Genomic DNA, 15,553 nt, shown 5'->3' with positions numbered 1-15,553 from the left:
TTTCTCCTCAAGCAGAGACGTCATCAAAGCTGCTCAGCAATGAGACCAGTCCCTGGAAATATATCATAGGTAGAAATTAAGGTACACACGCCTTTGTTACAAAAATGCAATCAAGGTAAATAAGAAGATGTTAACAAATGCTTTGTCAATCTCTCAAAGGAGAAAGAGCAGGCAAAGGAAAACAGCTGGCCTAACACCCGGCTCAAACTGTACAATCTCTGATCTATATATAAAACTGTGTGAAATAAAAGGAAGGATGTTGAATGTTCTGCTTGGCACTTTTGTACTCTTTTATCATTTTTGTTTCTGAATCAAGTATATTAAATTAAAGCCAACCTACTACACATATAGAAAGCTACATATATCTATATATAAATATTTACATATGTATATATAGATACTTTCTTGTTATAAAAGATGAAGAAAAATAAATTAAAAAGCCAACCCCTTCCCTTTCTTCGCCACATTGATATGCTCTTTTCATGCTGCTGTCCTTCAGCTTTAAAGTGCTACACTGAGTTATTGAGAGAAGAAGAGTTCAATAACACTTAGTTGGGCTTCATGAGGCTCATGTTGGAAAATGTGGCTTCACAGAGAAAAATACTTCCATTTAAATACACAAAGAGCATTGCTGGACGTCTTGAGCAGATCTTCAGAGATGGAGAAGAAAGCAAAAGTGTTGGGTGGTGCTCTTTACACAAGAGTCACACGTCTACCACCATCTTTTTGTGGATATCTAGGCCGCCTACAACCTGCAACAGACAGAACAGACCACACTTGACCAGGTGTGAGGGACTCTGGAGTACCAGTCTAACCACCCTACGAAAACTGCGGTTTAAAAAAGCACACTACTTTAGCCATTTCCAGAAGCTGCTGTTCTTTTTTTAAAACTCGAATTGCCTTTTGTTAGAATTTTCATGGCTTCTTTCTCCCAGCATAACAAGCATTTTCTTGTGCTCTAACACAAGAAATGGCAAATTTTTCCGTAAAGGACTAGGCAGGAAATATTTTAAGCTTCATAGGCCATGTATAGTTTCTCTTAAATTTTCTTCCTCCATTTTTTTTTTAAACAGCACTTTCAAGTGTAGAAAGCTTTTTTAGCTCAAAAACATAAAAAATAGGCTACCGGTAGGATTTGGCCCACTCTTTCCTTTGCATTTCGACATGGACTTCAGTAGTTTAATATCAAATGTTAACTAGGTGTTACCATAAAAACTCAAAAACCAAATACAGGCTTCACTGTCACTCTGTTCTAGAATATATCAAAAAGTAATGAATAAAATTTTCTGCACATTGCTCTTCCATGGAGTCAAATACACATAGAGTTGTTATAGACACCTCCGTGAATACTGACACGGCAATGTCGAAATGAGATTATCTGTAGCATTATTTGCAGGTAACTTTTATTAAGCAAAACCTACATAAAATAAAGGGTAACAGCTTGGTGAATTTTCAGAGTGAAGACCCAACTAACTAGCACCCAGGGCATCACCACGGCTCTTCTGCGACCCCCCTCGCACCCTATCTCCCTCCTCCCAAGCCACCACCTACACATAACTAGTCACTACGACAACATCATGCATCAGGTTGATCTGTTTTTACACACTTTACAAATGAAATCTTTCAAGTCTGTCTTGTTTCACTCAACATTATGTTTGTGAGACTCATCCATGTTGTACATAGTTGCATCTGCTACTATTTTTGAACTTTTTAATTTTTATTTGAAAAATAAAGCTTAAACAGCCAGCTAGTTCTACAACTCCTGTCATGAAAACAGCCGTTTGCTATCCTGTCTTTTTACTTTAGCAGCAATCATTTAGAATTTTCAGCTGATGTTCAATATTTGCCTACAAGACTCCAAGTAACATTCCTACGTTGCTTCTTCTTGGATTTAAAGTTTTAGGCATTATCCATCAACTTCCCATCACAGGAGATGCAGCTTTCACTTCCACACACACACCTCTTTCTTTCCTACATTATCTCCTATCCTTCTCCTATCCTACATCATCTCCTACCCCACACACCTCCCACCTCTCCCATGCATCAAAGAGCTGCATGTTTGTTTTTGTTTATTAGATAGAAATTCAGTGTTTTATTTATGCCTATATAAAATACTACTTACAGCAGAAGAGAACTGTGTACTATGATTACTTTTGCTTCCCTGCAGATCTGTTTTGCTACAGTTAATAACTGATCTTTTTCTTCACTGGGTGTTCTATGCATTTATCATTAATTCAACACTAAACTTTGCCCTATAGGCACTCAGATGTATTATATCAAGCTATCAATTTTATTATTTTCAAATCACTCCCAGAGCTTTTGGACTTACTCCCATCCAGGCTTGGCATCCATGGATCCTCCTAGAGGCTTTCACTTCTGCCTGACCGTCTGAGCTTCCTGGATCCCCCACACTGACTTCTTTTTTTGATTTATAACCTTTTCATAGTGGGAGTACATCTTCTAGTAGTTTCCAAAAAAGGGAGGAGCACTTGCATACCTGAAAATGTCTGATTCTACCATCCAGTTTGAGTTTACTGAGAATTCTTGTTTTGTCCTCTATCTTCCAAGTCGCTAAGTTGAGACAGTTGTCACCATCGCGATTCTTGACTCTTTGTATGAAGCCCTTCCCCTGTCCCTCTACCTGAGCTCTTTGGAAGCTTGTAAACCATCTGTTTGTTTTAAAATTTCATGACGGTGTACCAAGGCCCAGATTATTTTATATACTATGCTGGGTACTTGGTAAGTCCTTTCAGTCAAGGAAACTTTTGATTCTGAGATAATTTTCTGATTCATTTTTGATGATTTCCTTCCCTCCAATTTCTTTCTGGGACCTAACATTTGGAGGTCCTAACATAGGAGGATGTTAGACCTCCTGGAATGAATCCCAACATTTAAATTTCCTAGAGCTCTTTTATCCATTGTCCAATTTTTGTTTCAAAGATCTAATATATTATACCCCTAAAGGTAATAATGACAGATCTCTGTTCTACTTTTAAAGTGTTTATTGGCCTTGCATAGGCCTGCTTCAGCATGCTTCTTTTTCAGGTTTGATTTCATCTCTGTAATCCGTATCAGATCTGGTGATCCTGGGCTCTCTCCTCCTACGGAAAGTCCGCCCCAGAGCCTCTGTGCACAGGGCAGGGCTGCTGACTGCGCACTGCGCTTTGAACAACTGGGTAAACACCATTTCTAGAAGTCAGCTTTCCCAAACAGGGCTTTTCCCACCTCTTGACTAGAGGATACAAGTGTAGCTGCCAGGGAATCAAGTCAGAGAAAAAGGCTGGAGGTGTCAAAATGCAAACATGCTGTTCTTCACTTAATTTCCCCAACACGCGCGCGCGTGCACACACACAGCCCTATTTCACTCTTGCCAATCTCCCATTACAGTGTAGGAGAGATTGAACAGAGTCAGGAAGGAGACCTTGTGTTCCACTTGCTTCTTACACAGACTTAAGCAATTCTCCTGTTAGCCCAACCTTTCAGTCATGTCTCCACTTTCTGAGTCTTTTAGGGGTTCCACATTATAAACCAAACTGCTTCTCCGCTTTCCTAGTTGATAGCTTAGAATTTTCATTCTTGTCTGCTAACCACTCAACTTTATAAATTACCAAACTGAGTTACTATCCTCTCTGCTATTCACCTGGTCCTTGTGGGTTTATAACCTTTTCTTTTTAACCCATTTAATTTCAGTGAAGTTTTCAAAGGAAACAAAACTAAATACATGCATTCAATCCATCAATGTTAACCCTGTCACTAATCATTTCTAAGATTTGTGCATGGTAAAGCATTCTGAAAATGTTAAAACAGGTATGTAGTATGTGATCTTTTAAGATAACTCTCTCTTTCTGTTACAGCTCAAGAAAACAAAATAAAGAGAACCCAATGAAGCCCAAGTTATGGGCCTGATAAATGTTCCCAAAGTTGGCTTAATATACAAACATTTTCGTTCATTCCTGAACTATGCCCTCCAAAAATACAAGTAAGGGCAATTTATCACAAAGGCTGAAAAATAAACTCAAACCTTAGCTTACGCCTTCAGTGTACAGACCATAATTTCTCTACCTAAGGATGTATTTACTTCCACTAGTAAAGTGATTTACATATAATTTTAAGTTACAGCTTATATTTACTAAATGCAAGTAGTCTTCACTTATACATATCCCTTCATATCACTCCAGCCAAGTTCCTCATTTTTGTTTTGTTCCCTCAAGTTTCGGAATCTTTTTTTTGTTCCTACTTTTGAAAACTGGCTGCTACCTATGATGCCACTACGAGGCTGGTCTCATGTCACGCACAACCCGATGCCCAGCCACGGGAGTCCTTCAACACGTGCTGGCAACAGTGGGGTAGACACGGCGGAGGAACAGGACGCACTTGCAACAGCACCACCCGGCACTGGTTCCAAAGCTCAAGAGTTCATCCTATCTAACTCTCTTCCAAGAAGAACCAGCCTGTTCTTTAAACTAGAGCACCACCCTACTTTTTTGAAACAAAATGCAAAGATCTCATTCCCTTGAGATGAAAAAAGATCCTTGAGGTATAATGCAAACTTCTACTTAAAAGCCAAAGTAGCTTCTTAAGTCCTTATGTAACACATGACAAATTAATCTGTTTTCCCTGGTGTCCTCTAAGTAAAAAATGAAGAGAAGGAAAACCTTCCATAGAAGCATCCAGTAAAGACTGAGAATTTTCAAAATGTTTTATTTTCTTTGCATTTCCTTTGGATTGTCCAGCATCTTCAGTTTACCATTAAAACTGCTTATGATGCATCAGAAAGTTACTATCTCTGTTTTAGGGGCATCAGCCACAGAAGAGAAGCAATAAACAGGAAGCTGAGCCAGTGCCCCAGTTCCCACCAAGAGCAAGTCCTCCAGGGCTTCTCACAACTGTAGGCTATGCCTCTGTGGAGCCCTTGCCCCAGATCACAAAAACTACCCATTAGTAGCTTAGAAAAAAAGGAGAGGGGAAAACAAATCACCTTTTTACACTGCCTCACTGCTGAGTTTATGACAGATGGGGACTCCATTTCTTTCATCCTGTGACCAAGCCTCTGAATTCCTAGCTTAAATTCATGAACTCTTATTTCCTACGAAGTATTTTCAAATAACCTAGCTGTTCACTTGGGAGGCTACCAATAATAAGTAAAAGTGACTAGTACCATTCTTGTGGCATTTTATCAGACAATCACTGAGAATATTAATTCTTGAGAATAATTAGTAATTAGTAACAGTTACAACAAAGAACATTTCAAAACTTTGAATCTGGGGCTACTGGGCAAAATCAAACACAGAAATTTCTAGGGAAAAATATAACTATGAGGAATTCTCTACTAAGTGATATTAAAAATGTTTTTATGAAACATAACTAATGAAGAACTAGCTTTTTTGTACTTACAGCACAGAATTCTTCAAAGGATATTCTTCCATCCCCATCCTTATCTGCATTTATTATGGTTTTGTCTACGATTTGCTGTAACTGTGTATCTTTCAGATTGTTCCCCACCATCATCTTTAGCACCTGGAAGAGTTCCCCATTGGAAATATAGCCGTCTTTATCCATGTCATAGATACGGAAAGCAACTAAAAAAAAGAGTAAGGAAAAATCAATGGCAATTACATGGTAATCACGAACACTTTCAAAGAGAGAGAAGATAGTAAGTTGCCCAGCATTTAGAACTCTACTATGAGGACAGCTCCCTCCCACATAGAGATGTTGTTTTTAGGTGAAACTAGGTGGTTACAAGTATATGGGCTATGGAGTTAAGACTGCCTGCAGCCTAGAGTTTAAGTCATTTACCCTTTCCTAAGCTTCAGTTTCTGCACATATAAAATTGGGGCTAATCATAGTTCTAACCTCGCAGGTTCTTTACAGCAGGGGTCCCTAAAACTCCAGGATCTAATGCCTGATGATCTGAGGTGGAGCTGATGTAATAATAATAGAAATAAAGTGCACAATAAATGTAATGCAGTTGAATCATCCCAGACCCACTCCCTACCCCAGTCCATGGAAGAACTGTCTTTGACAAAACCGGTTCCTGGTACTGAAAAGGTTGGGGACTGCTGCTTTACAGTACTGAGTAAGATAATATACAAAGACAGCAACTGTTATTATTATAAATATTATTCTCATTTATATCAAGAGTTCATTTGCAAAGGATGTTAGCATATAGCCTGTGCCTCAGAGAATTGTTATTGAACATAATGTCTCTCCAGTTAAGAGCTGAATATTTTAAAAAGATACCAGATGTTCCCTGAAAGAGAGGCAAGCCTACATAAACCAAAAGAGTAAACTTCTGGCTAAATAATTCTGAATACAAGTATAAATGAAGTTAGGCTAATCATATTAAAGCATTTCTTCTCACTTTCATGCCAGTATTTTATATTATTTAACCACAAATGGAATATAATCCTAAAAATTGTGAATCAATTTTGTGTACTGTACACCTGTAACGTATAAGGAACAATGACACATCATTAAAAAATACAAATTGCAAATGTCCAAAAAGAATTTTCTCCAAGATGTAAAATTTCTGTTATGTCTACTAAGGATCTAGAATAAAAGATACCTTTTAGAATATTTTAAAAGGAGGTTATAATGCAGCATGGGGCCATGATCTAAGAGGAAGAACGAGCTCAGTTAAGAAAAATACTTACACCTCAACTTCTGTTCCTTATCTCCTTTGACGCTGAACTGAGAGACCCCCTCAATGAATTCTGAGCAAGAGTAAAAAACATTCACAAATCAGAAGTTTCCATTTTTTACAAAGAACACACGCGCGCATGGACACAAACCCTACATGCTCACAACAGAGTATCTTCCTGTTCCAAAAGAAAATATTACTAGTGGCATTTACAACTGAAAAAGCCAAATTTGAAACTTCAACAAACAAGGTTGCATATATAATTTGAACCTGGAACTCTCTAAAATCAAATCAACTTGAAGAAGCTGATTTATTATTTATTATTATTATTTATCAGTTGCTACAGAGCATAACACTCAAAAAACATATTCCTTAAACTATTTAACTCTATATTCTTAGAATATGACTATACAAGAAGGCTTTAAAAAAATATTTACATTGTTTGGCAGAAAAAATTGGGAGGTTTCTGGTTCCAAAATTCAGAATCATTTACATAAACTGTTTGAAGTTTCATAACAAATGGTCATTTTTCTCCACTGCTGCTGAACACTAAATCCCAACCAGTTTAGAGCCCTTCACTTGGACAATTCAATTGTTCAAGTGAAAATAACAAAAACTAAAAAAGAAAAAAAAAAAAAAATAACAAAAACTGTTGATTTCCTGATGAAATGACAGGTTTATTTAAAGTGTAGAATCAAATGGTTGACATCAGCAAAAGCACTACTGTCTCTGTAAAGTGTAGATTAACTAAATTAATCCCTTCTATGATAATACTCCTATCCTTCTGACTTCAGCTTATTTTTTATTGCTGACTTATTGTTAAAGTCTCATTCTTTAAAAAAAAAGTTTTAAAAAAATGTGGCTTCTAGTATTTTAAGTTTCTCTAAAATTTTCTAACAACAAAAGAAATACTAAATCCCATTTTTCAGATTACCTAAAAGGACACTTCGATAATTTATGTCCCAAAAAGTGCAAGGTCTTATTAGTTGATTAAGGTTCATATATCACAGACTTTTGAGTTTTAACAATCTATTATTATAAGAAAACCAGTACTCAAGGACATTCAAGAAAAAGTCAACTTTTCAGACATTTCTGTACATAGAAATGTAAGACTATTCATAGATTATTTAACTTGCAGTTTAACTAAAACTACTTTCTTACCTTTAAAGTCTACTTCTCCATTCCCATCTGTGTCGAATATATCTATTACTCGCTGTACTAAGGGATTCTGTTGTAACTCAGGTAGAGACATGAACTCTTCCACACTCAAAGAACCAGAATTGTCCAAATCGAGCTTCTTAAATCTCTTTCCTAGCCTTTTAATTTCATCAGCATCAACTAAAAGCAAACAAAAAGAAGCGGCATGATTTACCAAATGATTGTATGATAACTACAAGAAAAAATTCAGCAGTTATCCAATAGTTTAATTTTCAATTTAGAGTTGAACATACTATGGATTAACTTTTTATAACAAAGAAAATATATCATGAAATTTTTTTCGTTACCTCTTTGCTTGTCTGTACCCGCCATAACATACAACCAACTGTATGCTGAGTACCAAGATATTACAGGATTGACAATGCTAAGCTGATCATGGCAGTCACGTGGTTCATATCAGGCGGACTAAATCAATCTCTGCTATGTACACCAGGCACTCTGATTTTTCATTTCTCTTTTAAAATTTTAATTAAGTTATTTCTAACAGTTCATGGTTCAAAATCTGAACAAGGTTTGAATACAGTTCAATATTCAAAGTCTCTCTCCAATGCTGCCAGCTTCTTGAATATTCATCTAAAGATCATTCTTCGCAAGTATGAACAAATAAAACCCAGCACTTTTTAGTTTTTAATTAAATTTTAAGAAAAAAATTTAATAAAAGTTAAATATTTTTAAAGGTTACTTTTCATTTACAGTTATTACCAATCTCCTAAAAATTAGGCACAGATCAAATCTATCCTGGCAACACCACTGAATGTTTCAGATCTGTACTTCTAAATATAAAGAATTCCAACTTTTGGTACCATCTTTCATCGAAGGTTTTTTCTGCTACTTGGAATCACACTCCCTTTAAAAGAGATAAACAAGGAAAAACAAACAAACCTCACCCTTTTGACTCATCTTGTGACTCAGAGATACTGTTTTTCATGTTTTGCCAAGTTGAGACTCATGCTATTTTTCCACTTTTTGTAAGGATACCTCTGGGAGGGACTATCTTTTCTAGCAGTTGAAAGTTCCTACATATTCAATTAAACTATACTATACAAAGTATTATAATAGATAATCTTATAATCATACATATATGTATGCCTCTAAAAATTAAGATATTAAAAACAGATCTTTTAGTCTGAGTTTCTAAAATACAGCTATTACTATGGGATGTTAACACAGAAAACCAAATTAAATTACTGAGACCTTACCCAGATTAACACACCCTTGAATAGACTCAGGAATAAATGTGCAATCTAGATGGTTACTTATATAAAGAAGTGATTTCAAGAATCTTATTAGTATTAACACATAAAATAATTAAGAAGTTGCTTTCAGAGATCTCATGATGCTACTCTAAGTTTAAATAAGTATTTCTAATAGGACATAACACTAAAGAATATATAATATTAATACATAGAAGGTTGCTTATCTATTCATCATCTCAGATAAAGAAACACCAACAATTTATTATATATATATATTTTTTTCTCATTTAGAAAAAAGAATATGAGTTACCAACAGTAGCAAAGAGATGTAGGCCTTCAAGCACTGTTATTACTATACACATACGCGCGTGCACGCACACACACACAGCTGCTACTCCACTGTTACGTGGTTTTGAGGTTTCTCAGAATGTAAAGGAAAAGAAATAAGCAGAATGGTAGAAAAACAAACTTTCCTCAAATTTTAGCCAATTCCCAAAATTTGTATAATAGTAATAAAAAACAAAAAACTATTCCTTCAAAAAATTCTAACAGCCACTTTATCAATAATTTATTACCTATTGGTTTGTTAATGATTTAAAAACAAAGCAAGTCTATCAAATCCTTTGAGCAATAATAGTATTTTCAAAGAACCAACTAAATGTGATGCGGTATCCTGAACAGAATCTGGGAAAAGAAAAAACCTTTCAAAGTCACCTTTTTCCCCACTAAAATATAGAGCTTACAATGTTGTAACAATGATTAATTTCTCCATTTTGATAACAATAACTGCATTTCAAGTCTGTGAAATGTTAACATCAAAGAAGCTGGGTGTGTGGTAACTGAGACTTCTATTATTTTTGCAACTTCTTGGTAATTTTTCCTTACGTCTCCTCCAATTTGTGACAACTCAATTTTTATCTTGTCTTTCATGACTTTGAAACTTTTGGTCCAGTATTTTGTAAAATGTCCTTCAGCAAGAATTGCTGATTTTTTTTTTTTTTTTTTTTATGATTAGAATGCATTTGGGGCAAGAATACCGTAGAAATAATGTGCCCTTCTCATTTCATCATTGTCAAGGGTGGCCAAAGGGGTTTCTGTCAGATTTCTCCACTATAAATCTACTATCTTTCCCTTTGCATCGAAAAATACTGGGAGGAGTACTTTGAGACTATTCATATCCTATCTTCTCCTCAAACTCTGATCTAAATTTAGCATCATCTTAGGTAGGTCTTGTTTGTAAAATTTTATTTCTGTGGTATTGCCTAATAATTTTTTCCCTCATTATTAACTAGATTGTTACTGTTTAAAAAAAACAACTCTTTTTTTTTTAAAAAGTAATTCTTGTAAAGACTACCATATGATTAAAGCTTTATACTATTGTCATCAGAAGCTATTGGGTACGTTTTCAACATAAAGACTAGTTTAAAAGTTTTAAAGTCTTCTGTAAAATTCAATCTACAAAAGTAATGGTTATATTTCCAATGTTATCCCAAATAAGAAATCAAAACCACCAGGGGGCGCAGAAGGGACCATCACAGATAAAAACCTTCATAAGCAGCTCCAGTACTTTTGCCTGGAAAATCCCATGGACAGAGGAGCCTGGTAGGCTGCAGTCCAAGGGGTTGCTAAGAGTTGGACACAACTGAGCAACTTCACTTTCACTTTTCACTAAGCAGCTCCATGACTATAAAGAAAGCTGAACACCAAAGAGTTGCTGCTTTCGAACTGCTTTGTTGGATAAGACTCTTGAGAGTCCCTTGGATTGCAAGGAGATCCAACCAGTCCATCTTGGAAATCAGTCCTGAAAATTCACTGGAAGAACTGATGATGAAGCTGAAACTCCAATATTTTGGCCACCAGATTCGAGGAACTGACTCATTTGAAAAGACCCTGATGCTGAGAAAGATTGAAGGCGGGAGGAGAGGGAACAACAGATGATGAGATGGTTGGCTGCCATCACTGACTCAATGGACATGAGTCTGAGTAAGCTCCGGGAGTTGGTCATGGACAGGGAGGCCTGGTATACTGCAGTCCATGGGGTCACAAAGAGTCGGACACAACTGAGCAACTGGAACTGAACTGAAGCAGCTTCAAAATACACACCTAATTTTATAATAACCTTCTCTATAGACTAACAGTCTAATATTTATATTCTGCACAGAACAGTTTGACAATGAAACAAAACAAGAGAAAATTCCCTATTAATATTGAAAGAGAATAAAAAAGGTGTATTATGAAATATGGACATTTGTACTGTGCCTTTTTCTTCTAAATGAAAAACTTTCAACCACTTTTAAAATATCTAGATTTTATGGGGTGTATCACAATTTTCTAAAGCAAGATGAAGTATGTGCTTTTGGTGTTTCTAAATTATTACACACTTTAAAATGGTGGTGGTGGTTTAGTCGCTAAGTTGTGTCCTACTCTTGTGACCCCATGAACTATATAGCCTGTCAGGCTCCTCTGTCCATGGAATTCTCCAGGAAAGAGTACTGGACTAGGTTGCCATTTCCTTCTCCTGAGGATCTTCCTAACCCAGGAATCAAACCTGGGTCTCCTGCATTGCAGGCAGATTCTTTACCGACTGAGCTATGAGGGAAGCCCACTTTAAAATATTAATTATCAAATATACAAAAACAAGACATCAACACCAACAAAAGGATTATGAAGTTGTAAATAAAATGCTAAAAAGAAATTTTAAACCAACTTTGGGAAATAAATGATATTCCAAAAACACATCATCATATAGTTCTACAGGTTTTGACAAATTTATACACCTATGGAAATAGCGCTGCAATTGAGACAAAAGTACATGTCTGTCATTCCAAATGTTTCCTTGGGTCCCTTTCAATCAGTCACAAACATATCCCACTTACCTCCCCACCACAACTCTAGGCAACCACTGATTTGCTTTCTGTAACTAAATTCTGTCTAGACTTTCATGTAAATGGAATCATATGTATGTACTCTTCTTTTTCTCATTAAGTTTTTGACGTCTTCTTTTCCTCATCAAGTTTCTGACATTAATCGGGTTGGTTCATATGTCAGTAGTTTCTCCCTTTTTATGGCTGAGTAGTATATACATTCCATTGTATGAATACTTCCCAATTAGTTTAAGCATTCATCTTTAACAGACATTCCTATTATTTCCTATCTGAAAATATTAGTAATAAAGCTTCTAAGAACATTATACCTAATCTTTGTATGTTTTCCAGGAAAACAAATGTTTTCCTGGAATTGCTGGATCATAGGATAAGCACATGTCTGACTTTCAGAAACTTAAGTTTTCCAAAGTGGGTGTGGCATTTTACACTCCAGCAGCACCACCTGAGAACTCTAAGGGCCCTCTCTACCTCCTTGCCAGATCATGGTATTGTGAGTCTTTTTAAGTTGAGCCATTCTGGTGGATGGCAGCAGTATGTGATTGTAGTTTTAACCTGCATTTCTCTGAGGATTAATGATCTTGAGGATCTTTTTCATGTGATTATTGACACCTCATATATCTTCATGTGTTACGTGACTTCAAATCCTTTCTCTTTAAATGTGAAAGGGAAAATGTTAGTTGCTCGGTGATGTCTGACTCTGCAACCCCATGAGCCTGCCAGGCTCCTCCATCCGTGGAATTCTCCAGGTAAGAATACTGGAGTGGGTAGCCATTCCCTTCTCCAGGGGATCTTCGGAACCCAGGGACTGAACCTGGGTCTCCTGCATTGCAGGCGGATTCGTCACTGTCTGGCTGTCTTTTAAAAGTTGCGTGATTCTCTTTTTAGACTGGCACAAGTCCTTTGTCAGGCGGAGGTAGTTCAAGTATCTTCTTTGAGCAAAACCTTTCAATTTTGATGAGACCCATTTTTTTCTTTAATGATTCATGTTTCGCAGATCAACTAAAAATCTCTGCCTATAAGATGATTTTGGCTGATGTTTTCTTCTAGAAGTTCCATAGCTGTAGCTTTTATGGTTTAAATTTATAACCAAAATTTTTCTGTATGTAAGTTAAACTTTCATTCCAGCTATTTGTTTAAAAGGCTCCCCTTACAATGCTATCTTTGATGTTTTTGTCAAAAACCAATTAACTATACAAATCAACAAGCTGTACCTTAAATTCACAAAATGTTACAAGTAAAATATCCAATTAAAAAATGTTTTAAAAAATCAATTGAATAAAAACATACAGGGATTTATACCCTCTACTGATTTGCTTATCTATCTTATGTCAACACCATAGTTTTATGTTTCATAGTAAGTCTCTAAATCAGGGGACACTGTCCTCACACTTTCTTGTCCCTTTCCAAAACTGTGCTGGCTCTCCTAAGGCCTGTGATTTTTCTATATAGAATTAATAATTATTTGGTAGTTTTTGTTAAAACCCTGCTGAAAATTTGATTGAGATTGTCTTAACTCTGTAGATCAATCGGAGTCAAACCAATACCTTGAGAGTATCAAAGTCTTCCAATCTAGGAATATGGTACCTCCATTTATTTAGGTCTTTTTACGTTTCTTTTCAGTGATGTTTCATACTTCAGTGTACAGATCTTAACATCCAGTTGGTTAAATTCACACTTGACTATCCCAATGTTTTTATTCTACTATAAATAGTATCCTTGTTAATTTCATTTTCTTAATTGCTCACTGCTATTGTATAGAAATTCCACTGGTTTTTGTATACTGTCCTTATAGCCTACAATCTTGCTAAATTCACTTATTTCTGGTAACAGAAACAAGATTTACTACAAACACAACCATGTCATCTAAGAATAAAGACAATTTTACTCCTGCCTTTTCAATCTGAATACATTTTATTTCGGGCTTCCCTTGTGGCTCTGCTGGTAAAGAATCTGCCTGCAATGCATGAGACCGAGGCTCGATCCTTGGGTTGGGAAGTTCCCCTGGAGAAGGGAAAGGCTACCCACTCCAGCATGGTGGCCTGGAGCATTCTATGGACTGTATAGCCTATAGTGTCATAAAGAGTTGGACATGACTGAGCGACTTTCACTTTCATATTCTATTTCTTCTTCTGGACTTAATGTACTGGCTAGAACTTCTAGTACAAGTTTGACTACAATTAGAGTGAAAAACTGCTTTTTCCCCCCCAATCTTAAATGGAAAGCATTCAGTCTTTTATCATGGAATAAGTATGACGTTAACTGTAGGTTTTTTTTGTAGGTGCCCTTTATCAGGTTGAGAAAATTCCTTTCTGTTCTTAATTTACCAAAAGTATTTATCATTAATGGGTACTGAACTCTTCAAACAAATACTCTGCTGCACCTACTCAGATTTTTTTCCTCTTTTATTATGTCAATAGAGTGAATCACATTGACTTTCATAAGTTAAAATCATACTCCTGGGATAAACTCCACTTGATCATATTTTACTGTCCTTTTTACATATTATTTATGTGACTTAAAAATATTTAAGGATTTTTGCATCTATGTTCATGGTGAATACAGGTCTACAGTTTTCTATAATATCTTTGGTATTTAGTTCAGTTCAGTCGCTCAGTCGTGTCCGACTCTGTGACCCCATCAACTGCAGCACGCCAGGCCTCCCTGTCCATCACCAACTCCTGAAGTTTACCCAAACTCATGTCCATTGAGTCGGTGATGCCATCTAACCATCTCAACTTCTATCATCCCCTTCTCCGCCTTCAATCTTTCCCAACATCAGGGTCTTTTCAAATGAGTCAGCTATTCACATAGGGTGGCCAAAATATTGGAGTTTCAGCTTCAACACTAGTCCTTCCAGTGAACACCCAGGACTGATCTCCTTTAGGATGGACTGGTTGGATTTCCTTGCAGTCAGAGGGACTCTCAAGCATCTTCTCCAACACCACAGTTCAAAGGCATCAATTCTTCTGTGCTCAGCTTTCTTTATAGTCCAACTCTCAGATCCATACATGACCACTAGAAAAACCATAGCCTTGACTAGACAGACCTTTGTTGACAAAGTAATGTCTCTGCTTTTTAATATGCTATCTAGGTTGGTCATAACTTTCCTTCTAAGGAGTAAGCGTCTTAATTTCATGGCTGCAGTCACCATCTGCAGTGATTTTGGAGGCCCCAAAAATAAAGTCAGCCACTGTTTCCCCATCTATTTGCCATGAAGTGATGGGACTGGATGCCATGATCTCAGTTTTCTGAATGTTGAGCTTTAAGTCAACTTTTTCACTCTCCTCTTTCACTTTCATCAAGAAGCTCTTTAGTTCTTCACTTTCTGCTGTACGGGTGGTGTCATCTGCACATCTGAGGTTACTGATATTTCTCCTGGCAATCTTGATTCCAGCTTGTTCTTCATCTTTGGTATTGCTACTGGTGTAATGCCAGCTTCTATTTCCTGAAGGATTCTAGATTATGACTAATGTTCTGTTCCCCCCACCCATTAAATGTTTGCTAGAATTTACCAGTAAAGCCATCTGGGCCCTGGAGATTTCCTTGTGGGAAAAAATTCAATTTCATGAATAGATAAAATGGTATTAAGATTTTCTATTCCCTTTTGGGTCAGG

The 15,553-nt window shown here is 36.4% G+C and overlaps 1 protein-coding gene across 1 annotated transcript in view; it reads right to left on the bottom strand.

Annotated features, from left to right (window-relative positions):
• Window positions 1–15,553, bottom strand: part of PPP3R1 (protein phosphatase 3 regulatory subunit B, alpha) — a 57,946-nt gene continuing 42,393 nt past the window's right edge. Inside the window, exons 3-6 of the mRNA XM_061155168.1 lie at window positions 7,802–7,978; window positions 6,654–6,713; window positions 5,395–5,579; window positions 1–752 (exon numbers count right to left, since the gene is read on the bottom strand). Coding sequence (XP_061011151.1) covers window positions 705–752; window positions 5,395–5,579; window positions 6,654–6,713; window positions 7,802–7,978 — 470 coding nt within the window. The 3' untranslated portion in view covers window positions 1–704. The remainder of the gene's footprint in view (window positions 753–5,394; window positions 5,580–6,653; window positions 6,714–7,801; window positions 7,979–15,553) is intronic.

Source organism: Dama dama, chromosome 11, assembly GCF_033118175.1.
Source record: "Dama dama isolate Ldn47 chromosome 11, ASM3311817v1, whole genome shotgun sequence".
NCBI classification, from domain to species: domain Eukaryota; kingdom Metazoa; phylum Chordata; class Mammalia; order Artiodactyla; family Cervidae; genus Dama; species Dama dama.
The sequence above is the reverse complement of the archived record's forward strand: the minus strand, read 5'-3'. Positions and strand labels throughout refer to the sequence as shown.